The 25662-nt window shown below is 42.8% G+C and overlaps 1 protein-coding gene, 1 long non-coding RNA gene and 1 pseudogene across 2 annotated transcripts; 1 reads left to right on the forward strand and 2 right to left on the reverse strand.

Moving 5' to 3' along the window:
- Window positions 1–2345: 2345 nt before the first annotated feature.
- Window positions 2346–4564, reverse strand: LOC142143479 (uncharacterized). The gene is made up of 2 exons (XR_012689535.1): window positions 4415–4564; window positions 2346–2778 (listed from the first exon to the last, which is right to left on the reverse strand). It is a non-coding gene; the product is annotated as an uncharacterized LOC142143479 (long non-coding RNA).
- Window positions 4538–12581, forward strand: MRPL19 (mitochondrial ribosomal protein L19). The gene is made up of 6 exons (XM_075201351.1): window positions 4538–4659; window positions 6254–6362; window positions 8264–8382; window positions 9659–9793; window positions 10333–10511; window positions 12220–12581. The coding sequence occupies exons 1-6, from the start codon at window positions 4581–4583 to the stop codon at window positions 12478–12480; spliced, it is 882 nt and encodes a 293-aa protein (XP_075057452.1). The 5' UTR covers window positions 4538–4580; the 3' UTR covers window positions 12481–12581.
- A 2074-nt stretch (window positions 12582–14655) lies between these two features.
- Window positions 14656–24877, reverse strand: LOC142143098 (serine/threonine-protein kinase SBK1-like; annotated as a pseudogene).
- Between the last annotated feature and the right edge of the window lie 785 nt (window positions 24878–25662).

Consider the following 25662-nt stretch of genomic DNA (forward strand, 5'->3'; position numbering starts at 1 on the left):
ATAATTATCACTGAACAGAAACTATCAAAACAAAATCAGGTGCATTTTATTTTTTACACAAGTGCACCGAGTTCAAAGAAGTATTTATTTTGGTTTGTTTTACAATATTTGACTGAGCTGCTATACTTTCTGCATATACCGAATATTTTGAGATACTGTTAGGAATGAACAGGAAAGAGTGAAGGCCTCTCACTCTCAGACACGCCTGTCCCTTTACACAGGGTCAGACCTGCCTTCATAAACAGCAGTGTGTCTGTCCGTGTTCTGGTCAGCGGTATGACATATGTAGGTGACGTTGTGAACAATTCTGCACCATCTGCAAGGAAACATCACAGAGGGGTCTCATAAGATGGCAGCAACCCTGAACAGATTCATCACATTGTCAGTGACAGCTGGGGTGAGGGGAGAAGCTTAGATGCCGCTGCACTTAGAGACACACCACGGTCTGGATACACAAAAACGGTGATTATATTGTAAAAGTGTAACCAACAACAAAAAACCCCCAAGGTTAAAAAACAAACCACCAAGCTAAAATTCTAGTAAATTATAAGGGCAAAGATCCTCCTCCTCCTCCCTCAAGAAATACGAGAAAACTGCTTAAAATGTTTTATTGACATCACATGTTCAACTATCTGCTTGTTACGAAAAATCCAAATATTATATATTACAAACTTCTGCTGATTCAGTATAAAACAGTATACAGAAGGCTCGGATAATGTCCATTTATAGTGGCAAGTAATTTATTCCACTTGCTCGTCTGTGTCATAACCAGGGGGGACACAATAACTATTCCTATTAGTGTTCAATCTACCCAGCATTATCAGGTGGGATAATAACATGCAGTTCGTTATTAGCACGAAAATAACTGATAAACTATCAGTGAAATCACCACTGTAACTGGTGTTATCAAACTACTTTAATATTGCTTGATGAATAGACGCCTTAAAGGAGGAACCCCACATTAGTGAGGTCTAAAATGTGTCTTTTCGCTTTGGAGGGCCCCTCACAGGGGTACAGTCATGGCCAAAAATATTGGCACCCTTGCATTTTGTTCAATTAGCTCACAATTTCCTCCATACATAAGGTGAAATTAACACCACAATGCTTTCTTTGTTAACATTACAGGACCTTTGTTTTTTATTTTGAATGTAATACTGTATATCCTTTTAAGAATATGAAAAGACAAACATGTTTTAAGAACATGACAATATTATTGATACCCTAGACTTAGCACAGCCTTTGGCGAATATAACTACAATCATCCACTGCCTAAAGCCATGGATGAGCTCCCTGCACCTCTCTACCTGCAGTTTGGACCACTCTTCTTGCACAAAATGCTCCAGTTCTCCCAAATTTGAAAGTACCTCCTTCCAATTGCTGTTTTCATCTCTCCACAAGTGTTCTATGGGATTTAGATCTGGGGGTAAATGTATCAATCTGCGGGTTCTTCAACACCCGCGTGTTCAGCCTCTTCCGCGATTAAATTTCAAGCGGTGCTGCATTGTAAAGGGTTAACTTCCCTTTACAATGCAGCGCCGCTTGAAATTTAATCGCGGAAGAGGCTGAACACGCAGGTGTTGAAGAACCCGCAGATTGATACATTTACCCCCTGGACTCCTTGCGGGCCACTTATGAACAGTACAGAATATTGTCTTTCCTGGGTTCTTTTGTAAGTATGGTTGGGGTTATGGTCTTGCCCATTACCTTCAACGTAGACCCATTTCACTGACACTGAGTTCAACATTGCACTCCAACATTACCTGGTAATGTATATCATACCATGTACACAGTCATGAAAACCCAGTGCCAGATGCAGTACAGCAACCCCAAACCATCACTGAACCTCCGACATGTTTGACTGTAGAGAAGTTATTGTTGTTGAAAGCTTGATTTTGCTTTCTATACACATTGGGATGATTTGCTTTACCAAAAAGCATTAGTTTGGCCCAATCTCTTTACAGGACATTCTCCGAGAAGGAATTTGATTTGTTCAGGTCTGTTTTGACAAACTCCACTTGGACTTTCTTACGTATCTCTCTCAGCAGTGGGACCCTCCTGAGCCTCTTACCATGTAACCCCCTTTCATTGAGTTGGCGACGAATGGTACGAGTTGAAACCGTTGTACCTTGTGTCTGAAGATCAGCTTGAATCTGTTTGGTAGTTGATTGAGGTTCTTTCTCCACCATTCGAACAATCCTGCGCTGCAATTTACGATTAAGTTTTCTCTTGCGGCCACGTCCAGGTAGGTTGGCTACAGTGCCGTGGGCCTTAACCTTCCTAATAACATTACGTACGGTGGAAACGGGAATACTAAGGTCTTTGGAGATTGACTTGTAGCCTTGGGATTGTCCATGCTTGGCTACAATCTTGTGTCTGACCTCCTCAGACAGTTCTCTGGCTTTCTTTCTTTTCTCCATGCTCATTGCAGTACAGTGACACCAAACAGGATAATGGGTCCCTTTCTCTATTCAATCTTGTTTAGTGAGTGGTTTTGGTGCTGAAGGGACCTGCTACTCGCCACAGGTTAGTACAGTTCCAAATTGGTTAGTAACCTGCTTGAAATCTAAATATTTGAAACTACTTTTAAAAAGGTACCAATTTTTGCCCACTACTGTATATCCAATCAGAAGTTGCAAGCACTAATTGAAGGCATCCTAAAACATATGAACTTTCAGCCAAGTCTTGCACTTAGAGATCGAATACTTGGCAGACATTTAGTTGAATGGTTCCAGGGGTAGGGTGCAATATGTGAGAAGTAGGCCTGAAAGCTGTGGTAACCTGAGAAGAGAGGGAAGCAAAGAGTTGGGATGTAGTAAAATTCTAATGTTTAATATAACATGTGGAAATACAATAGAGAGCACTAAATACTTTTGTAGTAAAAGCACAATTTAGTTGTGCTGCTGTACTGGATTACAGGATCTTTTATGTATGTACTTTACTGTTTTGCCATGTTTTTAGGAGACCACTCAAATGTTCAGCCTGGTAGGGCACTGACAGTGTATTTGTGTTAATTAATCCTTTTCCGCAGAGCCTGATAATCCTGCAATGAAACTCATTTTAGTTTGCTTTCCTGGGGCTGTAGGGCAGCTTTTTCCTTACAAGTCCCCCCCCTCTCACACAAGTGTGCCCCACAGCACCCCTTTCCTCACACCAGTGTACCCCACATTGCCTCTTCTCCTCACACCATTGTGCCCCACATCGCCCCCCCTTCTCCTCACATCAGTGTACCCCACATCGCTCCCTCTCCTAACACCATTGTGCACTACATCGCCCCCCTTCTCCTCACACCAGTGTACCCCACATCACCCCCTCTCCTCACACCAGTGTACCCCCACATCACCCCCTCCTCCTCACACCAGTGTACCCCCACATCGCCCCCCCTCTCCTCACACCAGTGTACCCCACATCACCCCTCCTCCTCACACCAGTGTACCCCACATCACCCCCTCTCCTCACACCAGTATACCCCCACATCACCCCATCCTCCTCACACCAGTGTACCCCAATTCGCCCCCTCTCCTCACACCAGTGTACCCACACATCGCCCCCTCCTCCTCACACCAGTGTGCCCCACACCCCCCCTCCTAACACCAGTGTACCCCACATCACCCCCCCTCTCCTCACACCAGTGTGCCCCACACCCCCCCTCCTAACACCAGTGTACCCCACATCGCCCCCCCTCTCCTCACACCAGTGTGCCCCACATCGCCCCCTCTCCTCACACCAGTGTGCCCCACATCGCCCCCCCTCCCCCTTACACCAGTGTACCCCACATCGCCCCCCCTCTCCTCACACCAGTGTGCCCCACATCGCCCCCCCTCCCCCTTACACCAGTGTACCCCACATCGCCCTCCCCTCTCCTCACACCAGTGTGCCCCACTTGACCCCCCTCCCACTCACACCAGTGTGCCCCACATCACCCCCCTCCCCCTCACACCAGTGTGCCCCACATCACCCCCCTCCCCCTCACACCAGTGTGCCCCACATCGCCCCCTCTCCTCACACCAGTGTGCCCCACACCCCCCCTCCTAACACCAGTGTACCCCACATCGCCCCCCCTCTCCTCACACCAGTGTGCCCCACATCGCCCCCTCTCCTCACACCAGTGTGCCCCACATCGCCCCCCCTCCCCCTTACACCAGTGTACCCCACATCGCCCCCCCTCTCCTCACACCAGTGTGCCCCACATCGCCCCCCCTCCCCCTTACACCAGTGTACCCCACATCGCCCTCCCCTCTCCTCACACCAGTGTGCCCCACTTGACCCCCCTCCCACTCACACCAGTGTGCCCCACATCACCCCCCTCCCCCTCACACCAGTGTGCCCCACATCACCCCCCTCCCCCTCACACCAGTGTGCCCCACATCGCCCCCTCTCCTCACACCAGTGTACCTCACATCACACCTCTTCTTACCTGTTCCTCCTCCAGTACTTGCAGCTGCACAGGATGACTCTCAGCAGCGCCGCCTACCGCCGTACCACGTGACCGCAGCAGTCCTAGTGACGTCTCCCAGCTTGTTCTGTCACTCTTATATGTCCGCAGCGGCTTCCCGTAGCAGCCTCAGCCGTGCTCACTGCGCATGCTCTGTAGCTGTATCCGGCACGGTGCAGACATGGCGGCCTGCAGGAGGTCACTGCTCCTGGTTCGGTACCGGACAGGTGAGGGCAGAGCCACCTAGGAGGAGTCATGTGGTGGACGTTATATAATCTGGCTGTTAGCTGCATGGAGGTGTCAGGCTGCAGTGTCAGCTGTTGGGCAGTGTGTATTCATGTAACAATAATCTATGTATACTGCCTGTAACTATTAGAGCACATTCAGCAACATTATTGTTGTCCCATTTGCTCTTCACACCCAGTAAGATGTCCTTGGAGTGCTTAAACCAAAACACAGCCACGTTCTCCCTTTGACCCATTCATTCATTAGCCCCATATTAAATCCTTCCTGTATTACTTCTATTCTTCAAGGCAAGATGAACTGTCTCTACACATCAATGGAGAGTGCTATCTAATAAGTAAATGATCATAACAGATTTTTTTTAATATATCTTTTCAGTGTAATAACTTTAAAATTAAGCATCTCACACGTAAGAATACCATTGCACAGAGAGCACACCGCAAAAATAGCCTTCAAAATCCACAGTTATACCAGTGGCTTAAGCTGGGTACACACTACAGAATTTTCCACCAACTTTTTATGCCAAGCGATTTTTCATGCGATCGATGGTTCGATCGCTCGGCCCATGGACTGCATACACACTTGCCTTGTTTAGGACGATAAAGGGAAGAGCGGACGTCCCTTTAGCGACTTTTTACAGCCATGTTGTCGTGAGCAGTGACTGTAATTTCGTACTCACTGTTGTGGATCGGTCGGAAGTTTATACACACTACACAGCGGAAACGAGATTGGACCGAAAATATTAAACGGTACGACCAACTAAATGAGGCGACAATCGTCCATTTGGGCAGACTTTCGACCATCGTGTCACTAACAAACTGACCCGACTTTTGAACGATTTGCCGTATGTTGGCTGATTTGGCCGATTATTGGACAAAAACCCTGTAGTAGTGTACCTAGCTTAACTTACGTTCTATATATGTGGACTTGCTTATACCTCACATCTCAGTCACTCCTATCTTTCCTTAGGAGACCTAGGGACAAATATATAACATTATATTCCAGAGTATATTTAGTTGTGAAATCCCCATCTTTGTTTTCCTCACCGAGAGTCTTGGTGCAGAAAAAAAAAAAATCAAAGCAGTTATCTGTTTCTTTTTTTTTTTGTTTCACTTACTGTTTGAAGTCTTCAGCCGGCTGGTCTCTCTCTTCTCATCCATCTGCCATGGATGTTCAGATCAGTTGGGTCAGAAATGTTCTGTTGTATCTTGAATTTTTATGCATTTCAATGTTTATTCTGGTAGAATATGTCTATTTGGTGAAATGGTCTAGCTAATACTTTAATGTATTGGCTCCAGCTATTAGTGATAAAACTAACAGTTTTATTAGTTGAACTCAGAGTCCAGAGCTGTCATGCTCAAGGAAATTAAGTGTCCGAAACAACCACTTTACTTTGGATTAGAGGATTGAAACTCAAGGATTTGAATTGTTTCCGAATGTTTCCCTTGTTGTGATACTTTAATTGAATCAAAGCTCCCAATTTTATACATGCCAGAACCAGACCAATATATCTTTCATAGGATTTATTAATAGATGAACTGAATGTGTTCATAATCTAATTTTATTTCCTAATTAAAGGATTTCTGACCCCTGCCAGACTCCTTACTGATGGGGAACCTGCAAAGTTCAAGCCACCCGTCAAGCCGATTATTTTAAATAAGGACGGGTCCCAAGGATCTCAGAAAAGGTGATGACTCTTTCACTGCAATGTTAATGTTTTGCATATGATCATTATTTTGTTATTCCATAACTTATTCAAGAACGAATACACCATTAATTTACAGTAGTTGCAGTATGTGACATGGCAGCATGGGGCAATTATTGCAGTCTAGCATGGGGTGATTATTGCAGTCTAGGGTGAGATGGCAACATGGGGTGATTATTGTAGTCTAGGGGAAGACGGCAGCATGGCGTGATTATTAGAGTAGTAATTAACATAAAGACAAATGTAGCTTGGTCACAGCTGGTATTTTGAAAAGCACAATACCGATATTACAGGTATACTTCAATTATTTTAGCTTGTTTAAAGGAATTTAAAATCATATGTTTTTTCCCTTTTGTATTTGTATGCTGTAAAGCTTAATGGGGGCAGTACAGTGGCTTAGTGGTTAACACTTCTGCCTCGCAGCACTGGGGTCATGAGTTCAATTCCCGACCATGGTCTTATCTGTGTGGAGTTTGTATGTTCTCCCCGTGTTTGCGTGGGTTTCCTCAGGGTGCTCCGGTTTCCTCACACACTCCAAAACATACTGGTAGGTTAATTAGCTGCTATTAAATTGACCCTAGTCTTGGGGGGGTTAGCCAATCATTGTGTTTGTGAGTTTTTAGGGTAGAGAAGGGGAATTTTAACGCTGTCCTGTATAACACAAAAACAAGGTTTTGCATACATTTCCATACATTATATTGCATTACACATTGATAATATCTACATTACAGTACTCTCTTTAGCATATATTTTTATTTAATTATTTTTTTCTACTATAGATTCATCTATACCATGTCAAAACACATTAGTGCAAACATATTTGTACCAAAAACATAATAAATATATTTAATTAGTGATTTTTATTTATGGTTTTTTTTATTTCATTATTTTTTCACAAGAAAATCAACTTTTACATGTTGGCCTTTAGTGATAAACATAGGTTATCTTTTGTTTTCTCATTATCACATGATTTCAAATAGTTTTCAGAGGTTTTTTATTTTTATCACACCCCAAAGAGGTGCGAGATAAAACAGCATATTTGCCTGTTTTAACGCACCGCATTAAAAATCAATTGAATAGCTTTTAACACGGCTGCCTCTCGCACACCCTATACTTTCAATAGACCTTCTACTGGAGCGCCAGAGGACCGTTTCATGGAAAAAAACAGCGTTAAAATGACTTAACCCGGTCTAAAAAAAACAAAGTCGTGGACACTTGAATACCCCCCTTTGTGTGTGTGTGTGTGTGTGTGTGTGTTAGGGAATTTAGACTGTCAATTCCATTGGAGCAGGGACTGATGTGAGTGAGTTCTCTGTACAGCGCTGCAGAACTAGTGGCGCTATATAAATATCTGATGATGTTAAATGAATGTATTAGGACTTTACATAGTGTCATAAAGTGCCAGTAAGTCTGCTTGCAAAGGTCGCTCTTCTTAATGTTCTCTTCCTCCATCTTCTCCCAGAACTCTCCTGAAGATCTTTATTGAGGTTTAATAATACTATTGCTTGAGGGTGTTTGACCTGGGATGTTTGTGACATCATTGACTTAGTAACAGACACATCCTACCCCAGTTTGGTCTTTGCTTTAATTACGATTTAAGGAAAGAAGAATGCACCATGCTAGTTTAAGATGTAGAAGGAGTAATTTCTTCCTAAAACATTACTGCATACACCCCTCTTGTTATGCCCCATGTGTTCAGTGATGCTAATGTTACTGAAGTACAAGTTAAGAGTGGAAAATGACTTGTGCTAGAGCGAGTGAGAAGCCCGTTGGTCTGTGTCCCTAAACCGGAAGGCAGGCCCAATGGCCATGACATGAGGGACAGTGTTAAATCTATAAGTCAAAATTAATTTACTGTTTTGTTTTTTTTTCCCCCAATCCAGGTTTCTGAGTCCAGAGTTCATCCCCCCAAGAGGCAGGAAAGACCCACTGGTGTTTTACATTGAAAGGCAAGATATGATTGAAAGACGAAAAGTGCTAAGCATTCCCGAATTCTACGTAGGTGCGATATCTACTCGATTCTTCTGTTGGTTGTGGAAAATATCCTCTGTACTAATATATAAAATGAAAATATAATATAGTTTTAAGTAGATTTTTTTTTTATCTTCCCTTAAATTGATAACATACGTTTTAATAGTTTGTGTGTACATATTATTTACATTTGTATACTCTATGGAACCAACCGTATTGATAGTATACAATTTCTACCTTGTAAGATGTGAAATTATTTCATAGATGGTAAAAGCACCACTGCTGGATTTGTAAAGTGTTAGGTGTAGTGGACGATGGTTTATACCAAAATTGCACCTGTAATAGCAGCTGTAGGTAGGATATATATTATGGCTTGTTAGAATATTAATTCTAAAGGATGCTGTACAAGTGATGCTGTCTGATGCAATGTAGAGAATCATAGGGAAAATTCTCGTATTAATGTTGGAAAGCTGAACCCTGTTTATCACCTGCAATGCATTGATTGGACAACACAGATATAGCAAAAACCCAGGGGGTAAATGTTTCAAGCTGTGAGTTTCCTTTGAGTTTGGAAAGTGGAGATGTTGCCTATAGCAACCAATCAGATTCTAGCTGTCATTTCGTAGAATGTACTAAATTAATGACAGCTAGAATCTGATTGGTTTTTCAAACCCACCGGAAAACTTTCAGCCCGATACATTTACCCACTGGTGTCTGATTGGTTGCTATCAAACCCACAGCTTGATACATTTACCTCCTGGAGAGCCACAGGATGGCCAGGACTGGAATATAAGCTTCGAGTTACATCTATCTCTCTCCTCTTTTCTTCCCCCCTCCAAACTAGAGACCCTTGGTATGTTGATACAGTATTATTGAATCTCAAACAAAATACTAATTCAGACAGTTTAAGGATGTAACGTACAGTGTACACATAACTTTATAAAAATTAAGGGTATACATAAAATAAGCAATATTTCTTTATATAACTGGCATTCACTTGCATTTAGTTTCAAACTATTCTGTCCATTCAAGACAATATCTGTTTTGGTCCAGCTAAGAAAGAAAAATCAGAAAACTAGATACACCCAATATCGCTCTAAAGATTTGTGTTACAAGAATACATTTTATATTCTAGTGAAGACTTTTAATCTCATAATAATAATGGTAATAGCATGTATAGTTCTGATTAGTAACAAAATTCACTTTCAAGGTACCCAAACAATACTTCTGTGTCTCGAAAAGCAGATGTTTCACTATATGTCGATATTAACTATTTGTATTTTTTTTATGTCCCCTGCACTCACCAGGCAGCATTCTTGCTGTGACCATGTCTGATCCTCATGCAAGCGGAAAACCCAACCGATTCGTAGGACTTTGCATACAGAGATCAGGAAAAGGCTTGGGTGCCACGTTCTTGCTCCGAAATATCATAGATGGGCAAGGTAACTTTGGAATACAGGACTTTTTTTTGTATAGTTATCATTGTATTTTTATACTTTTACATAGATAAAATGCATTTCAGAATTTTCAGAACTTCCGAATCTAACCATTCCAAGCTTTCAGTTTCTTGGGGGGGGGGGGGTCAGACTGCTCATGAGCAGGCTTCAGCCTTTAGTAAAAGAATACATGAGCATATGCCCGTTGAAGTGATCAAGTGGTCGGTAGAACCGCGCTTAGTTGAAGAGAGACTACTGTGCATATTTCCATGATATTTACTAACAGGCTGAATAATTCTCATTTAACGCCACGTAGATTCTACAATAAGTATTTATGCATTTTATTATTTTTTTAGACCATTTGGCCATATTAATTTGACTGCCCACTTGTGTGGGCAATTTGAACAATAATGCTGTAAGGCAGAATCAGCCCATGTGTAGATAGCTTAAAAATGTGACATCCTAATATATGCCCATGTGACACAATCCTGCCTTCTAGTTTTCTAAGAACACCCTTCACTCAGACTTGTCTTCACCTTCTGCAGGGGTGGAGATAAAATACGACCTTTACAGCCCCCGCGTTCAGGAAATTCAAGTGTTAAAGCTGGAAAAGAGACTGGACGAGGACTTGCTGTACCTGCGCGACGCTCTTCCTGAATACAGCACAGTGGATGTCAACATGCAGCCGATCCTGTTCCTGGAAGCAGAAGTCCCTGTCAATCGGGTGAGCAACCACCTCGTGTGTAATACGGAGGAGATTTAGATATGGCAAAGCCAGCCAACGTGGGACGCTCCATATGCTGTAGAACTAGAAATCCCAGCATGCTCACCCAGGTGTTCTGTAGTACCATATCACCTGGAGAGCAGGGTAAGCTGGGAGTTGGAGAGACTCAAGTTGTCTCCCTCTGATGCTTTGTCACAATTTCAAGAAAATATACTCTTATCCATAAGTGGCTATTTATCTGCAAGTGTTCTGCATTTTGGTAATTATTATAATGAACCTAGACAAACTAAACTATCTATTTTCTCTCTAAACTTATCATTCATGCCGCATACAGTACTTCACACATTTTATGTGATCTCGGAACAATAGGTGCAGTTGAGCTTTTTGATTAACATATTGTTATGAATGATCACATTAGCGTTATTTTATTGATTTCTGCATAACTAATCTGCGTTGCTGATACAATGAGGCATTTCAATTGTAAAGCGCTACGGAATATGTTGGCGCTGTATAAATAAATGATGATGATTTCCACTGGAGAAGTACTTTGATGTGAATAAACGACAAACTTATAACCATGGTTAAGATCTTTCAGTGAATGTTATATAGTTTAAATGTCATTTTATACACAAATTTTAATAAAGCTGAAAGTTCTTTAGAGAGGAATCTATTAGTTTAGTTACAGGTTGATGTCCTGCTTTCTATACTGAAGATTTATTCATTGGTTTTTAGTAATAGCGTTTTGCAATTGATCTTTTTAGCACCCTGTAAGGCAACATTCTGCTATCGTCATTCAATGCTTACTTTGCTTCAATATTGGTAGTTCATACAACCACGTTATATCAAACTGACATCTTGGAATATAATATTATCTGTGCGTTTAGTGGGAGCCAGTGAAACATGTTTGCATATTAATATATCCAATATTAATATATTAATTACATTGTATAAGGTGAACTAAACATTTAGGGGCATATTCAATTCCGATCCGCGGTAACGCGCAGTACTGCCGGCAATACGGTATGGGCTGCGTACGAAAATCCACGTTATTGCGGTACCGCGGATTAGGTTCGCCCCCGTTCCGGCGCGATCCCGCGGATCGGAATTGAATATGCCCCTTACTGTCTTCAATAATTTGTTAAACTAGTTTCATTTGAATGAACTACAAAATATCTTTGAAACAAAATACTATACGTTTAGTATTAGGGTATCACATTTTAAGTTTGCACCTTTATATGTATATATTTTTAAGAACTACTAATTCTAACAGTTTATAATACTTGTCGGAGACATAATGTTTGTATTATACAGGGTGCTGTGATTCTTAGTGAAATTTAAGTGACACATAAGTCGTATGATCACTATTTGCACAGCCGGAGTTTCCTAATCATACAAAACTAAATAATCATTTTATGAGGAAGAGGTTGGTTATGTATTTTCTATTATTTAGAAAGAAGTATTTTTGGGGCAGTTTTGGAGGGTATTAATCAGTTTGTCTTTGTTATTCACAGACCAATAAAATTAATTTATTTGTGGAATGTAAGAGTAAACTATGCATTGGTTGTTAATTTCTTTATATTGCATAGCAAAATTATGTTTTAAAATATATATTATAGAATATATTTAATACTTTTGATATAATTATACATTCTTTTACATTTCTTATTACATTTATTCTTATACACTCTTTTTTTTCTACTCCTGTAAGCTCCAAGTCAAGATGAAGCCACGACCTTGGTCCAAACGTTGGGAACAGCAAAAACACAACATTAAAGGGATCGTATTTGAATATTATCTGCTGGAGAAGCACATTAAGAGAGCCAAGAAGTCCGCAAAGCCCTGGGAAGAGTTTGACATGTTAAAGAAATATGATACAACCGCAATAGAGCAGAAAATATTGAAAGAAGTCACAGAGAAACTAACACCCTCTAAAACTAACCAGACCACTGCTCAAAGAGCAGAGCTATAATTTATAGGGAACCGTACAATACAAGTGTATATTTTTTTAATTATTTGTTTTGCACTTATGTGAATAAAAAAATAAATACAAAAATGTCATCAAAAACACTACATGATGGTGCTGTAATCCATTAAATAAATGATGATTGATGTAAAATGACAAATATATAAAAAGAAAAACTACTAGCATTTAACTTCCACAACACTGAGAAAAAAAACAGCAAAACAAGTCGGTCTAATAACCAGTTTCAGTAGATATAAGTAATATGCTAAAACCTAAATCATATAAAAACCATAAAATATGACAAGTTCATTGATTCTGATGCACTTTTTGCATAGAAATACTAAAATGTTATACCTGCAGGATTTTAGTTCCCAAATCAAATGTAATCCAATGTATAGGAACAGATCGACAATGGTAATATAGCCTTTTATCCGTGCCCCGCAGTGTAACAGAACACTATTTATTTGAAAAATGCTCTGTACAAATTGGTAACTGCCTTTTATTCATAATTCATTACAATTGTTAAAACATTTCTGGTAATAAAAAATGTAAAGTTCATTATGAATGATGCAGCGTAGTAGCCACTTTAATATGCAGTGCAATAGAAACACATTTGAAAGACAGTCTGTATAGAAGCAAAGAGACAAATGGTATTTTGTGCACAAAAGACAAACACCCCAGTAAATTCACAGTTTTGTGTGGATCTAATAATATGGAACCAATGCAAACAGGAGATGCACCCAAATGTGCTCCTGTGTTAAGCTCACAAATCATTGACATTTATTACTCATGTATATGACCATATGTGGTTAGTGCAATTGGAATACACAGGATGTACAGAGGACGCACTCCAATATATATGTTATTAACAAGTTAACCCGTGCATGATACTCATGCATTCTAGAGAAATCAAGCTACTTAAGGTGTTAAAAAGGTTCTTGTCATGCATTTGGGCCTAGCCCAGGCCTCCTCAGGGGAAGAGCGTTACTTCCCGACGCAAGCGCCCGTTTTTTAACGTGGTTTTGTCCACATGTTACCACTTCATCATTTTTCTCCATCACCTCATCCATCTTCATCGCCACATCCTTCATCAAGCTACTTAAGGTGTTAAAAACTCCCCACTGTCACCCCCGGCAACCACCAACCACTCACAACTGTCACTTCTCCTTCAAGAAATATATAGGTCAGTGTATAACTCTGCCCAGCAGGTGGCGCTGCAGCTTGTTTGTTTGTTTTTTACACACACGTCACTAGGCATTTATATAGTAGATACGGTCAAAATAAGTATGATTAGGAAATTATTTCATTTTACTTCCCTGTTCACTAGATGTGCTTATGAAACAATGGTCAAATCTATGGAAAACATTGCTAGGTTTTCCACAGTATGATGGTTGTCAGGTGTGTGTATTAATGAGCAATCCTTGCGTGGATTGTCTCGTTACTTATGTTGACCAGAGTTATAAGTGTGTCTTGTTCTGGTCTCCTTCACCCAGTAGAAGCTTATGCTTCTCCATCGGTTATAGTCCTACTCTTGTGAACAAATAAAGGAGGATTCGAATACTAAACGGATGAATAATATTCTGCCTGAGGTGCTCAGGTCTACAGTTTATGTAATTTCACTTTGGGAGATAGAGGAAAATATTGTGGTTTAGAGGAGCTAGTAGGGTCTCAAAAGCTACTGGATATTACCCCAATTACAGTTCAAGAAGAGACGATCACTAGGGAAATGCCTCATGTTCTTACGCACTAATATTGTCCCTGGACACAACTGTCTCTGTCCCTACAGACATATTTTTACTATACACCTATATTTGCTGTTTCATATGTGCAGCTATCTCTGCATATTCTTTCTGTGGTTTCACTGTAAATGTTGTGTCAAGACAGACGTTTACACTGGCTGAAAATTGCATTGTCCACTTTGATTTTGGCTACAATGATCACTTTCAGTACAGGTCCTGAGGTTGTAGCTCATGGTTTTAAGAAATATCACTTCCCACAGGCCATGTAGCAATTCCTTCCAGTTCCACTAGAGCTGAATTGCAGGGATCCATTCTATGATATCTCCTGATCTTGTATGATTACAGACGGCAGGTTGTCCTTATCCACTTGTAGTATCCATCTCCACTTCCTCTACTCAGCATTGTCCTAGCACAAGTATTGAATATTCCAAGGACAATGAAGCTAGTTTAACACACACAGAATTGATGGTCGAGCAGAACAGTTCCGTGAGAGGAGCTTATTGAACATGGCTAAGGCCTCTCTTGTAAACCTCTGCCAGGAAGGGGGTGGAGGAATGAGATGGGAGTGTTTCTGCCAGTGACGATCGATGCTTTCATCCAGGGAAGGTATCCTGTGAGTGCAAAGTACAGGAGAACACCAAGTGCCCAGGTGTCTACACTAGTAGTGAGGACCAAGTACTCATCGTGCTTCACATCACACAACTCTGGGGACATATTCGGTATGATATGTGACCTGGTGGACACAAAACTACCAGCTTTCTGACTTAAACTGAAGTTACGAAGTTTAATATTATAATATTCTTTGTCCATGAAAAGCACATTGTCTGGCTTTAAGTCCATGTGCACCAACCCAATACCGTGCATGTAATCCAGAGCTTGGGACAACTGTAATGCACAGCGCTTCACCACACCCTCTGGCATGCCAACCTGCAGAAGGAGACAGATGTTATGAGATGTACTTGTACAGCACCCTACAGCAGTCAGTATTTTTCTGTGTGTCATTCGTAATAATTTGACAAGTCTGATTTGCATTGAATTTCATTAGGGCAAAGTGTGAAGATGTAGAAGACCTGCCTAAAATATGACAATGGTCCTTCTTACCTCTGGTTGGATAAGGTCCTGAAGAGTCCCTGCAGGTGCCAGCTCTTGGGACATGATATAATAATCCATTGTGTTATAGAACATTGGGTAGGTGGTTATAAATCCATGGCAGCCAGAGAGGGCAATTGATATGCAAAGCTCTCTGAGGAAGTCTTTCAGCTGGGTTCTGTCCTTCCTCACCAACTTGAGGGTCACTGGTTCACCTAAACACAATGGCAAAGAAAATATACAATATCCTTCTGGACAGGACTTCAAGAAATGTTATGATATAATAGTGTCACGACTACCGGTTATAGTCATAAGCTGGTGGTAGAGGTCTTTGCCTTTAGCAGCCGCCTTTCCCGTAGAGCTTGATGTGCTCACAAGTACTCAGATGCCCCCAGGTCTTATGCTCTGCGTAGTACGAGCTTATGGTTTAAACCGTAGCGCGGCAAGGAAATGGCAGCAGGAGGTAAACGAAGTCAGGGACAGGCCGAGGTCAAAGGGCACCTGCAGGCAGCGAAGTGAGGTTCAGGCAAAGGGGTCAGGTCCGGCAGAAGAACAGGATATCCGAGTCACAGGCAGAAGTCGGGGTCACCGGCAAAGAATCACAATCCAATAAAGAAGAATAAAAATAAGTGAATGATTCTGCGCTTTTGTTTCACTCAGATAGATAGAGTATATAAAAAAAGATGTTCAAATACATGAAAATGCTTAAATTCAGACATGTTGACACACGTCGATTCTTCTCTTAATCTCCGAAGAATAACATGGATGTAAAAAAGAAATATAGATAATAGTGTAAATATGTATGGCAGAGTATTTCTTATAAAAATAGTCACAAACGTAGAAACATCAGGTTGAAACTAACACCCTCTAAAACTAACCAGACCACTGCTTAAAGAGCAGAGCTATAATTTATATGTAACCGTACAATACAAGTTAGTAATCAACAACCACTACTAAGGCGCTATATGATCCTAAATGCAGCCAAAATCCTAAACTCAGGTTATACAGTCTGAAATGGTCAATAGTAAGAAAACATTAGGACATTCAGCGCATAAAAGTTCCCATAGAAAGCAAATGGTAAACAACAATCCATAATCATAGTTCCATTCTTATAATAGGGTGATTATTTCTGTGACATAGATGTAGTCTCTTTCAAAGTGATTGAGCCCTTCCCGTCACCTTCCGTGGGAAATATTACAAATGGATTCCTACCAGAGATCCTGATGATATCAGCATATAGGATATCCAACGGAATCCTCTCGGTGTCAAAAAGATCTTAGAAATATCTCCACTTTTTCAACTTTTTATAGTCCTCCAACAACGATGCTCACATCCGATGATGTTTGATAGTGAAACAAAGGAAAGCAAACAAACTATAGTGTGATAACGTTTGTAAAAGCTTCTAAATTTTATTAAAATAGCACATATTAAAACAATTCTTTCCTTATATAGAGAAAGATGAAGTGTGATTGCCCATACCGGAAATCAAGTATTCAAAGCATTCTGTACAGAGATCAGATGTCAAAATCCCGAGATTTGGAACATATTTGATTCCGCATACATGGAAACTACACTTCATTTTCAGTGTATTAAATATAAAAGGGGGCTAAATTGTTGTTTTGCGAAAACAGAACAAGTAAATAATCAAAAAATAAGTATTGTACATTAAAGGTAAGTATAATCCGTGATCATAGGATAACATATACAAATGGTGAAACCAAGCCATGACATGGTTTCTCTGCGGTTACACCGTTTGATAAATATACCCCCAAGTGTCTTTGAGAATAGGGTACACCGGCACTTATTGATGCTGTGATAATTATCTAACACAGTGATTTAACATTATTTTACTGTATAATTATTTATTGAGTCACACTCAGTGGCCACAGTGTAAAATAGCCATAAATGTTACTCTATTATTATTATTATTAATATTTATTTATAAGGCGCCACAAGGCATCCGCAGCGCCGTACAGAGACAAACAAAATTACAATACAATGGGAGACAGCACAGTACAGTAAACACAGCAACTCAGTAAGCTCAATGCACAGCTAGAGAGGGCGGGGAAGGGGGAGGGAGGATCCGCAAACGACGGGGCCCAAGAAGGAGGGCGCGGAAGACAGGGAGACCCCCAGGGGGGAGGAGGGAGCGAGAGTGGACGTGGGGTGGAGGACCCTCGAGGAGGAGGGCTAAGTAGCTGGAGAGCAGAGTTAGAAGTGGTGGAAACAGGAGGAGAGATGGCCCTGCTCAGAGAAACGTACAATTTAAGGGGAGGGGTGGACAGATAGAGAGACGCAGGGGAGAGAGTGAGAGTAGGGGGACGGAGGCAGAAGATAAGGTAGGAAGTTAAGTGGGAGACAGAAAGGCTTTAAGAAAAAGGTGGGTTTTTAGGGCCCGTTTGAAACTGAACAGATTAGGGGAAGTTCTGATGGAGGGAGGGAGCTTGTTCCAGTGGAGGGGGGCAGCGCGGGCGAAGTCTTGGATACGCGCGTGGTAGGAGGTTATAAGGGGGGAAGAGAGGCGATGGTCAGAGGCAGAATGGAGAGGGCGGGATGGAGCATGAATAGAGAGGAGGGTGGAGATGTAGGGCGCAGTGGAGTTGGCGAGGGCCTTGTAGGTGAGTGTGAGGAGCTTAAAGAGGATTCTGAAGGGGAATGGGAGCCAGTGAAGGGCTAGGTAGAGGGGGGAGACAAAAGAGGAGCGGCGAGAGAGGAAAATAAGCCTAGCTGCAGCGTTAAGGACGGAACGAAGGGGATCGAGATGAGAGTGGGGGAGGCCAGTGAGGAGGAGGTTGCAGTAGTCCAGGCGGGAGATGATCAGAGAGTGGATAAGGCATTTGGTGGCATCTTGGGAGAGGAAGGGCCGGATGCGAGCGATGTTGCGCAGCTGGAAGCGGCAGGATTTAGCAATAGAGAGGATGTGGGGGCCAAAGGAGAGAGAGGAGTCGAGGATGACACCAAGGCAGCGAAGTTGGGGGACAGGGGAGATAGAGGTGTTGTCGACAGTGATGGAGAGGTCAGAAGGGGATGGGGTATGAGAGGGAGGAAAAACTATGAGCTCAGTTTTGGCAAGGTTAAGTTTGAGGAATCGAGAGGACATCCAGGAGGAGATGGCAGAGAGGCAGGCGGACACCCTAGAGAGGAGGGAGGGAGAGAGATCAGGAGAGGAGAGGTATAGTTGAGTGTCGTCAGTGTAAAGGTGGTAGCTGAAGCCGAAGGAGCTGATGAGTTCACCCAGGGAGGAGGTGTATAGAGAGAAGAGTAAGGGTCCCAGAACAGAACCCTGAGGGACCCCGACTGGAAGGGTGGATGGGGGGGGAGAGAGACCCAGAGGTGGTGACAGAGAAGGAACGGTGAGTAAGGTAAGAGGTGAACCAGGACAGGACTGGGCCGGAGAGGCCGAAAGACTGGAGGGTGTGATGGAGGAGGGGGTGGTCAACGGTGTCAAAGGCTGCAGAGAGGTCAAGGAGGATGAGAAGGGAGAAGTGGCCCCTGGCTTTAGCAGAGAGGAGGTCATTGGTGACTTTAGCCAGGGCAGTTTCAGTGGAGTGGAGGGGGCTGAAACCAGACTGGAGAGAATCAAGGAGGGAGTATTCAGAAAGGTAGGAGGTGAGACGGCTGCAGACGAGCCTCTCGAGAATTTTGGAGGCAAAAAAGAGAAGAGATATGGGGCAATAGTTCGAGAGAGAAGTGGGGTCGAGATTAGGTTTCTTAAGAATGGGGGATACGAGAGCATGTTTGAAGGAGGAGGGGAAGATACCAGTGGAGAGGGAGAGATTAAAGAGGTGAGCGATGTGGGAGCAGATGGTGGGGGAAAGGGAGCGAAGAAGGTGGGAGGGGATGGGATCCAGGGGACAGGTAGTGGGGGGGGAGGATGAAATGAGAGAGTGGACTTCCTCGCCGGTGGTGGGACGGAAGGAGAGGAGGGGAAGGTGGTTGGGGGGGAGGACAGAAGAGTGGGAGTGGTAGAAAAGAGAGTGGAGGAGGAGATTTCAAGTCGGATGGCCTCGATTTTAGAGGAGAAGAAGGAGGCAAAATCGGAGGCAGTCAGGGAGGAGGGAGGGGGGGAGGGGAGGGGGCCAAGAGAGTGCTGATGGTGGCAAAGAGGCGGCGGGGGTTAGAGGACTGGGAAGAGATGAGGGATTTAAAGAAAGATTGTTTAGCGAGTGAGAGGGCAGAGCTGTAGGATGAAAGGATGAATTTAAAGTGGAGGAAGTCAGCCAGGGAGCGGGATTTTCTCCAGTGACGTTCGGCGGAACGGGAGCATTTTTGGAGGAAGCGGGTAAATTTGGAGTGCCAGGGTTGGGGTTTGGAGCAGCGAGGGTGGACGGAGTGGGCAGGGGCGACCGCGTCCAGAGCGGAGGTGAGGGTGTGATTGTAGAGGGAGACCGCCTGGTTGGGGCAGGCCTGGGAGGAAAGGGGAGAAAGAAGGGTATCGAGAGAGGAGGACAGAGAGGCAGGGTCAAGAGCATCGAGGTTGCGTATGGACAGAGTAGGTTTGGGCAGGGGGAGGGGAGCAGGAGAAGAGGAGAGAGAGAAGGAGAGGAGATGGTGGTCGGATAGAGGAAAGGGAGAGATGGAGAAGTCGGAGAGATTACATAGGTAGGAGAAGACAAGATCAAGGGAGTGACCAAGGCAGTGGGTAGAGGAGGAGGTCCATTGGGTGAGACCAAGGGAGGAAGAGAGGGTGAGCAGTTTGCTGGAAGCAGGGTAGGTGGGGTTGTCGATGGGGATGTTAAAGTCACCGAGAATGATCGAGGGGAGATCGGAGGAGAGGTAGTGAGAAAGCCAGCTAGCAAAGTTGTCAAGGAAGAGGGAGGTGGGGCCAGGGGGGCGGTAGATGACAGTGACGCGGAGATGGATGGGGTAGAAGAGGCGGATAGAGTGAGCTTCAAAAGAGGAGAAGGAGAGGGAGGGTTCAGGGGGAATGACACGAAAAGTACAGGTGGAGGAGAGGAGGCCAACTCCACCGCCTGGGCGGGCACCAGGCCTGGCGGAGTGGGTGAAGGAGAGGCCACCATAGGAGAGGGCAGCGGGGGAAGTTGTATCAGAATCGGAGAGCCAGGTTTCAGTAACGGCAAGAAGGTTAAAGGAGTTGGATAGAAAGAGGTCGTGGATAGCAGTCAGCTTGTTGCGGACGGATCTGGCATTCCAGAGGGCACAGAAGAAAGGGGGAGAGGAGAGGGGGGAAATGGGGATGAGGTTAGCAAGATGAGCAGCGCGCGGGGGATGGCGGGGAGGAACGGGAGAGGTAGGGCGGGGGGAGAGTATGGGTATGGAGTGAGAGCGGGGAGGCATAGTAGGGAGAGAGAGTAACAGAACAGTGAGATAGTGGGGACAGTGAAAAACAGGTAAGAACAATGGCAGGAAGACAATGAAAAGGTGGAAGATAATAATGAATTAGGGCGTGGAGGGCATGGAACAACAGTACAGTGAGATAATAAGGACAATGAAGACAGGTAAGAATGATAGCAGAACAGTAAGATAATAAGGACAGCGGATAACAGGTAAGAATAAGCAGGGAGACAATAGCAAGATGGAGGACAATAACCAATTAGGGCGTGGAAGGCAAGGAATAATAGAAGGAGAGGTAATAAGGACAATGGAAATAGGCAAGAATAATAACAGGTAAAACTAGTTGCTGGTAAATATAAAATCAGGAAAAACAAGATAAAGGCATATAAATAGTAGAATAATAACAGGTAAAAAGTAGTTACTTATAAATGTACAATCAGGAAAAACAAAATAATGGCATATAAAAGAATGTTTTATATGCAGTTGATGCAGTTAAGCCAGGGATTCAGCAGGAGAAGGGTTAACTGACAAGCCGGGTCGGTACACAGTAGATCAGTTGATGTAGATAAGCCAGGAATTCAGCAGGAGAAGGGTTAATTGACAAGCCGGGTCGGTACACAGTAGATCAGTTGATGCAGATAAGCCAGGGATACAGCAGGAGAAGGGTTAATTGACAAGCCGGGTCGGTACACAGTAGATCAGTTGGTGCAGATAAGCCAGGGATTCAGCAGAAGAAGGATTAACTGACAAGCCGGGTCGGTACAAAGTAGATCAGTTGATGTAGATAAGCCAGGGATTCAGCAGGAGAAGGGTTAATTGATAAGCCGGGTCGGTACACAGTAGATCAGTAGATCAGTTGGTGCAGATAAGCCAGGGATTCAGCAGGAGAAGGGTTAACTGACAAGCCGGGTCGGTACACAGTAGATCAGTTGGTGCAGATAAGCCAGGGATTCAGCAGGAGAAGGGTTAACTGACAAGCCGGGTCGGTACACAGTAGATCAGTTGATGCAGATAAGCCAGGGATTCAGCAGGAGAAGGGTTAACTGACAAGCCGGGTCGGTACACAGTAGATCAGTTGATGCAGATAAGCCAGGGATTCAGCAGGAGAAGGGTTAATTGACAAGCCGGGTCGGTACACAGTAGATCAGTTGATGCAGATAAGCCAGGGATTCAGCAGGAGAAGGGTTAATTGACAAGCCGGGTCGGTACACAGTAGATCAGTTGATGCAGATAAGCCAGGGATTCAGCAGGAGAAGGGTTAATTGATAAGCCGGGTCGGTACACAGTAGATCAGTAGATGAGTTGGTGCAGATAAGCCAGGGATTCAGCAGAAGAAGGGTTAACTGACAAGTCGGGTCGGTACACAGTAGATCAGTTGATGCAGGTAAGCCAGGGATTCAGCAGGAGAAGGGTTAATTGACAAGCCGGGTCGGTACACAGTAGATCAGTTGGTGCAGATAAGCCAGGGATTCAGCAGGAGAAGGGTTAATTGACAAGCCGGGTCGGTACACAGTAGATCAGTTGATACAGATAAGCCAGGGCAGGAGAAGGGTTAATTGACAAGCCGGGTCGGTACACAGTAGATTAGTTGATGTAGATAAGCCAGGGATTCAGCAGGAGAAGGGTTAATTGACAAGCCGGGTCGGTACACAGTAGATCAGTTGATGCAGATAAGCCAGTGATTCAGCAGGAGAAGGGTTAACTGACAAGCCGGGTCGGTACACAGTAGATCAGTTGATGCAGATAAGCCAGAGATTTAGCAGGAGAAGGGTTAATTGACAAGCCGGGTCGGTACACAGTAGATCAGTTGATACAGATAAGCCAGGGACTCAGCAGGAGAAGGGTTAATTGACAAGCCGGGTCGGTACACAGTAGATCAGTTGATGTAGATAAGCCAGGGATTCAGCAGGAGAAGGGTTAATTGACAAGCCGGGTCGGTACACAGTAGATCAGTTGATGCAGATAAGCCAGTGATTTAGCAGGAGAAGGGTTAACTGACAAGCCGGGTCGGTACACAGTAGATCAGTTGATGCAGATAAGCCAGAGATTCAGCAGGAGAAGGGTTAATTGACAAGCCGGGTCGGTACACAGTAGATCAGTTGATAAAGATAAGCCAGGGACTCAGCAGGAGAAGGGTTAATTGACAAGCCGGGTCGGTACACAGTAGATCAGTTGATATATTCTCTAATATATTTGTTTTAATATTTATTAGAAAGAGATCACTACTAAAAATTCATTTTTGAATAAATAATTTCTTTCAGCCCAGACTTTCTGTTTTTGGAATGAAGTCACCAGAACAGGTATCACGGCTGTACAAATACCACCACAGTGCTTGCAATGGCGCGGAAAACATTAATTGGTGTAAAAAAGGCGATAACTAATGCCAGTGTGGTTATCACTGGCTGTAACCCCCTTACATGTATAGGGAAGACGCAAAAAAAGCCAATTTATTGCCCTTTAATACATCTATGTGATAATGGAAATGACCGTGTTGTGTAAGGCTAGGTACACACTGAAAAATTTTCCGACCGACTTATTATCTACAACGACTTTCCCTTCGACCGAAGGTCCGATCGCTCGGACGATTAATGCGTACACACTAGTCACGTTTTAGATGATTAACGAAACACAGACCGTCCGGGCAGCAACTTTTCACAGCCATATTGTTGTGAGCAAAGATTAGAATTTTGTACACACCGAAGCGACTTTTGAGGTCCATGTAGCAATATCCCCAAGAAATTTAAATAAGGGGCATAGCATGTTCAATAGTAACCACCACAAACTTAATTAAAAAGGTAACACGTTTTCTTCATACATTCACTAGCCCGTGTACATTGTACGTTCGTTCTCAACCACACATAAAAATATAGTTTTTACTAATATGGATACTTTTGAAGAACGACAAGCAACTGCTTCTTTTTCTGCTCACTGTGGCAAGAAGACTGAAAGGGAAAGAAGGAGAAAGAATAGATCTTGTTGGACCAAAGAGTGGTTCAAGAGGAGAGACTCATTCTCTTATATGTCCCTGACGCAGGAGATACGGGACAACAACCCTGATGACTTCAGGAATTTCCTGAGAATTAATGAACCCACATTCCAGGAACTGCTCTAACTAGTCACCCCATCATCCAGAGGGAGGACACCCGTTTAAGGAGACCCATATCTGCTAGCCTATGATTTCTGGCAACAGGAAGGACACTGACTGATCTGAAATACAACACAGCAATTTCACCGCATGCTCTGGGTTTGGTAATACCTGAGACCTGTGACGCTATCATTGAAGTTCTCCATGAACAATATATGAAGCTTGGTAAATATAAATAGTCTTTTTTAGATATAAATGTATAAGTTTATTTACATGCATAAAATTTACAATATATATTAAATAAATAAAGTGCAAAGCGATAAAAGCAGCCAAAGAAACAGTTTATAGTTGTTTATATTGCAACACTTCGCTATTATCCATTTGTGATGAACTTCCACTGAATTGTTGCATGTTTGAGCTGGGTATAGGGGTAGAAGTCAGGAATGGTTTTGGCATTAAAAATATTGTCCCCCCCATACTACCATACTGCATCTGTGTCTGCCGAAATGTGTACAAAGGTGTCTGCCTGTGGTTTGTTGGCATTAGAATTGTATCCGGGTACAAATCATGCTTGGTAGCCCTACACAAGAGGTCACACATCAAACGCTCCATTTCCACTTGTATCGGTCTACTAGCACTTTTCATTTTGCTTGCTAGCGTTGCTCCAAGTCGGTCAAAAGTGTGTGGTTCAGGTTTTTTGGCCATCAAAGTGTACGCACATTCCACCATCTTTGTAGTTAGCGCATCACTTTCATTAACCTCACGGATCCTTTTTTTCTTCCTCTTCTGTTGCGTTTGTGGTGGAAGTGCAACCTCAGGTACATCCTGGCTGTTGACTATCACCTGGGTTCCGTGTACAATAGTTGGTCTTGGTCAGCAAATTCCATCATGAGTTCTTGTGACGGGACAGTAGGCTGAGTAATAAAAAAAATTAGAAAAAAAAAGAGTATGATATTAAATGCATGTAGTTAAACTATTTCACACCTCTTGCGTGGGACTCTATTATAACCATTCAGCTTTTTGATACAAACTTATTCCATGTTTTAATGCAACTGTATTTTTCAATTGTTCTATGTATTATTTGTTATATTCTTGTCCAATTGAATAAATACCTTTTAGTAATCACTATTAGGGGCATATTCAATTGTTGGCGTTCTAGCCAAAATTAACGCACCACGCGCACTATTACCGTCATTACGGTAATAGTGCGCGTAAATACCGGTATTACGGTACTTTTATCGCTGGATTTCAGCTCGCGGCTCAGGGAGTCGCGGGCTGAAATCCGGCTTACTATTACCGTAATACCGGTAATAGTTTTTCCGTGGCGGGAACCGCCGAGAATTGAATATGCCCCTTATAGTTACATTGTAGGTTACATTAACACCAATTCCCCATATCATTCATATCTTATGTAGGATCTGTTGAAGGCAATTGATCGCATAGTTAATTCGATATATGTATAGTTGTCTAGGGAGGATACCCTGAATTATAGCAGCTCTTGCACTCGGAGAGTAGAGCGCAGCCCTTATTGTTTTATTACTATTTATTCATCTATATTTGTTGTAATTTTCTTTCTTTTTTAATATATATATATATATATATATATATATAAAGCGTTTTATCATTACCATAGTGTAATTACTTATACATAGACTATTGATATGTCAGCCTCGATTCTCACTTGAAATGTTGTTGATATGGTTAATGTAATTTAATGTATGAATATTCTATTCATGTTTTATTTCTGAATGTTTCCTCTTTTCAAAATAAAGAATTAAAAAATGTTTGCACCTGCCCCAGATTTTTTTAAAGGCCTCAACCTTTATTAGTTCTTTCTTGTGTACAGTCTGAAGTTTCTGTATTTTGCTCTCCTGCCCATTCCACATTTGCTCCAGGGTAATGTGGCAGACCTGCTTTCACAAGTTCTTGCATAACCACATTACCTAACATTCTGTTACAATATTCCTTTGATTTTATTTT

The sequence above is a fragment of the Mixophyes fleayi genome, chromosome 3 (genome assembly GCF_038048845.1).
Source record: "Mixophyes fleayi isolate aMixFle1 chromosome 3, aMixFle1.hap1, whole genome shotgun sequence".
Taxonomy (NCBI): domain Eukaryota; kingdom Metazoa; phylum Chordata; class Amphibia; order Anura; family Limnodynastidae; genus Mixophyes; species Mixophyes fleayi.

What these genes read in the sequence shown, in the direction of transcription:
- MRPL19 (XM_075201351.1), top strand. Translation starts at nt 4,581, where the DNA reads ATGCTCTGTAGCTGTATCCGGCACGGTGCAGACATGGCGGCCTGCAGG. An exon ending in CCTGGTTCGGTACCGGACAG is followed by an intron (nt 4,660 to 6,253) that starts GTGAGGGCAGAG and finishes TCCTAATTAAAG; the next exon opens with GATTTCTGACCCCTGCCAGA. An exon ending in TCCCAAGGATCTCAGAAAAG is followed by an intron (nt 6,363 to 8,263) that starts GTGATGACTCTT and finishes CCCCCAATCCAG; the next exon opens with GTTTCTGAGTCCAGAGTTCA.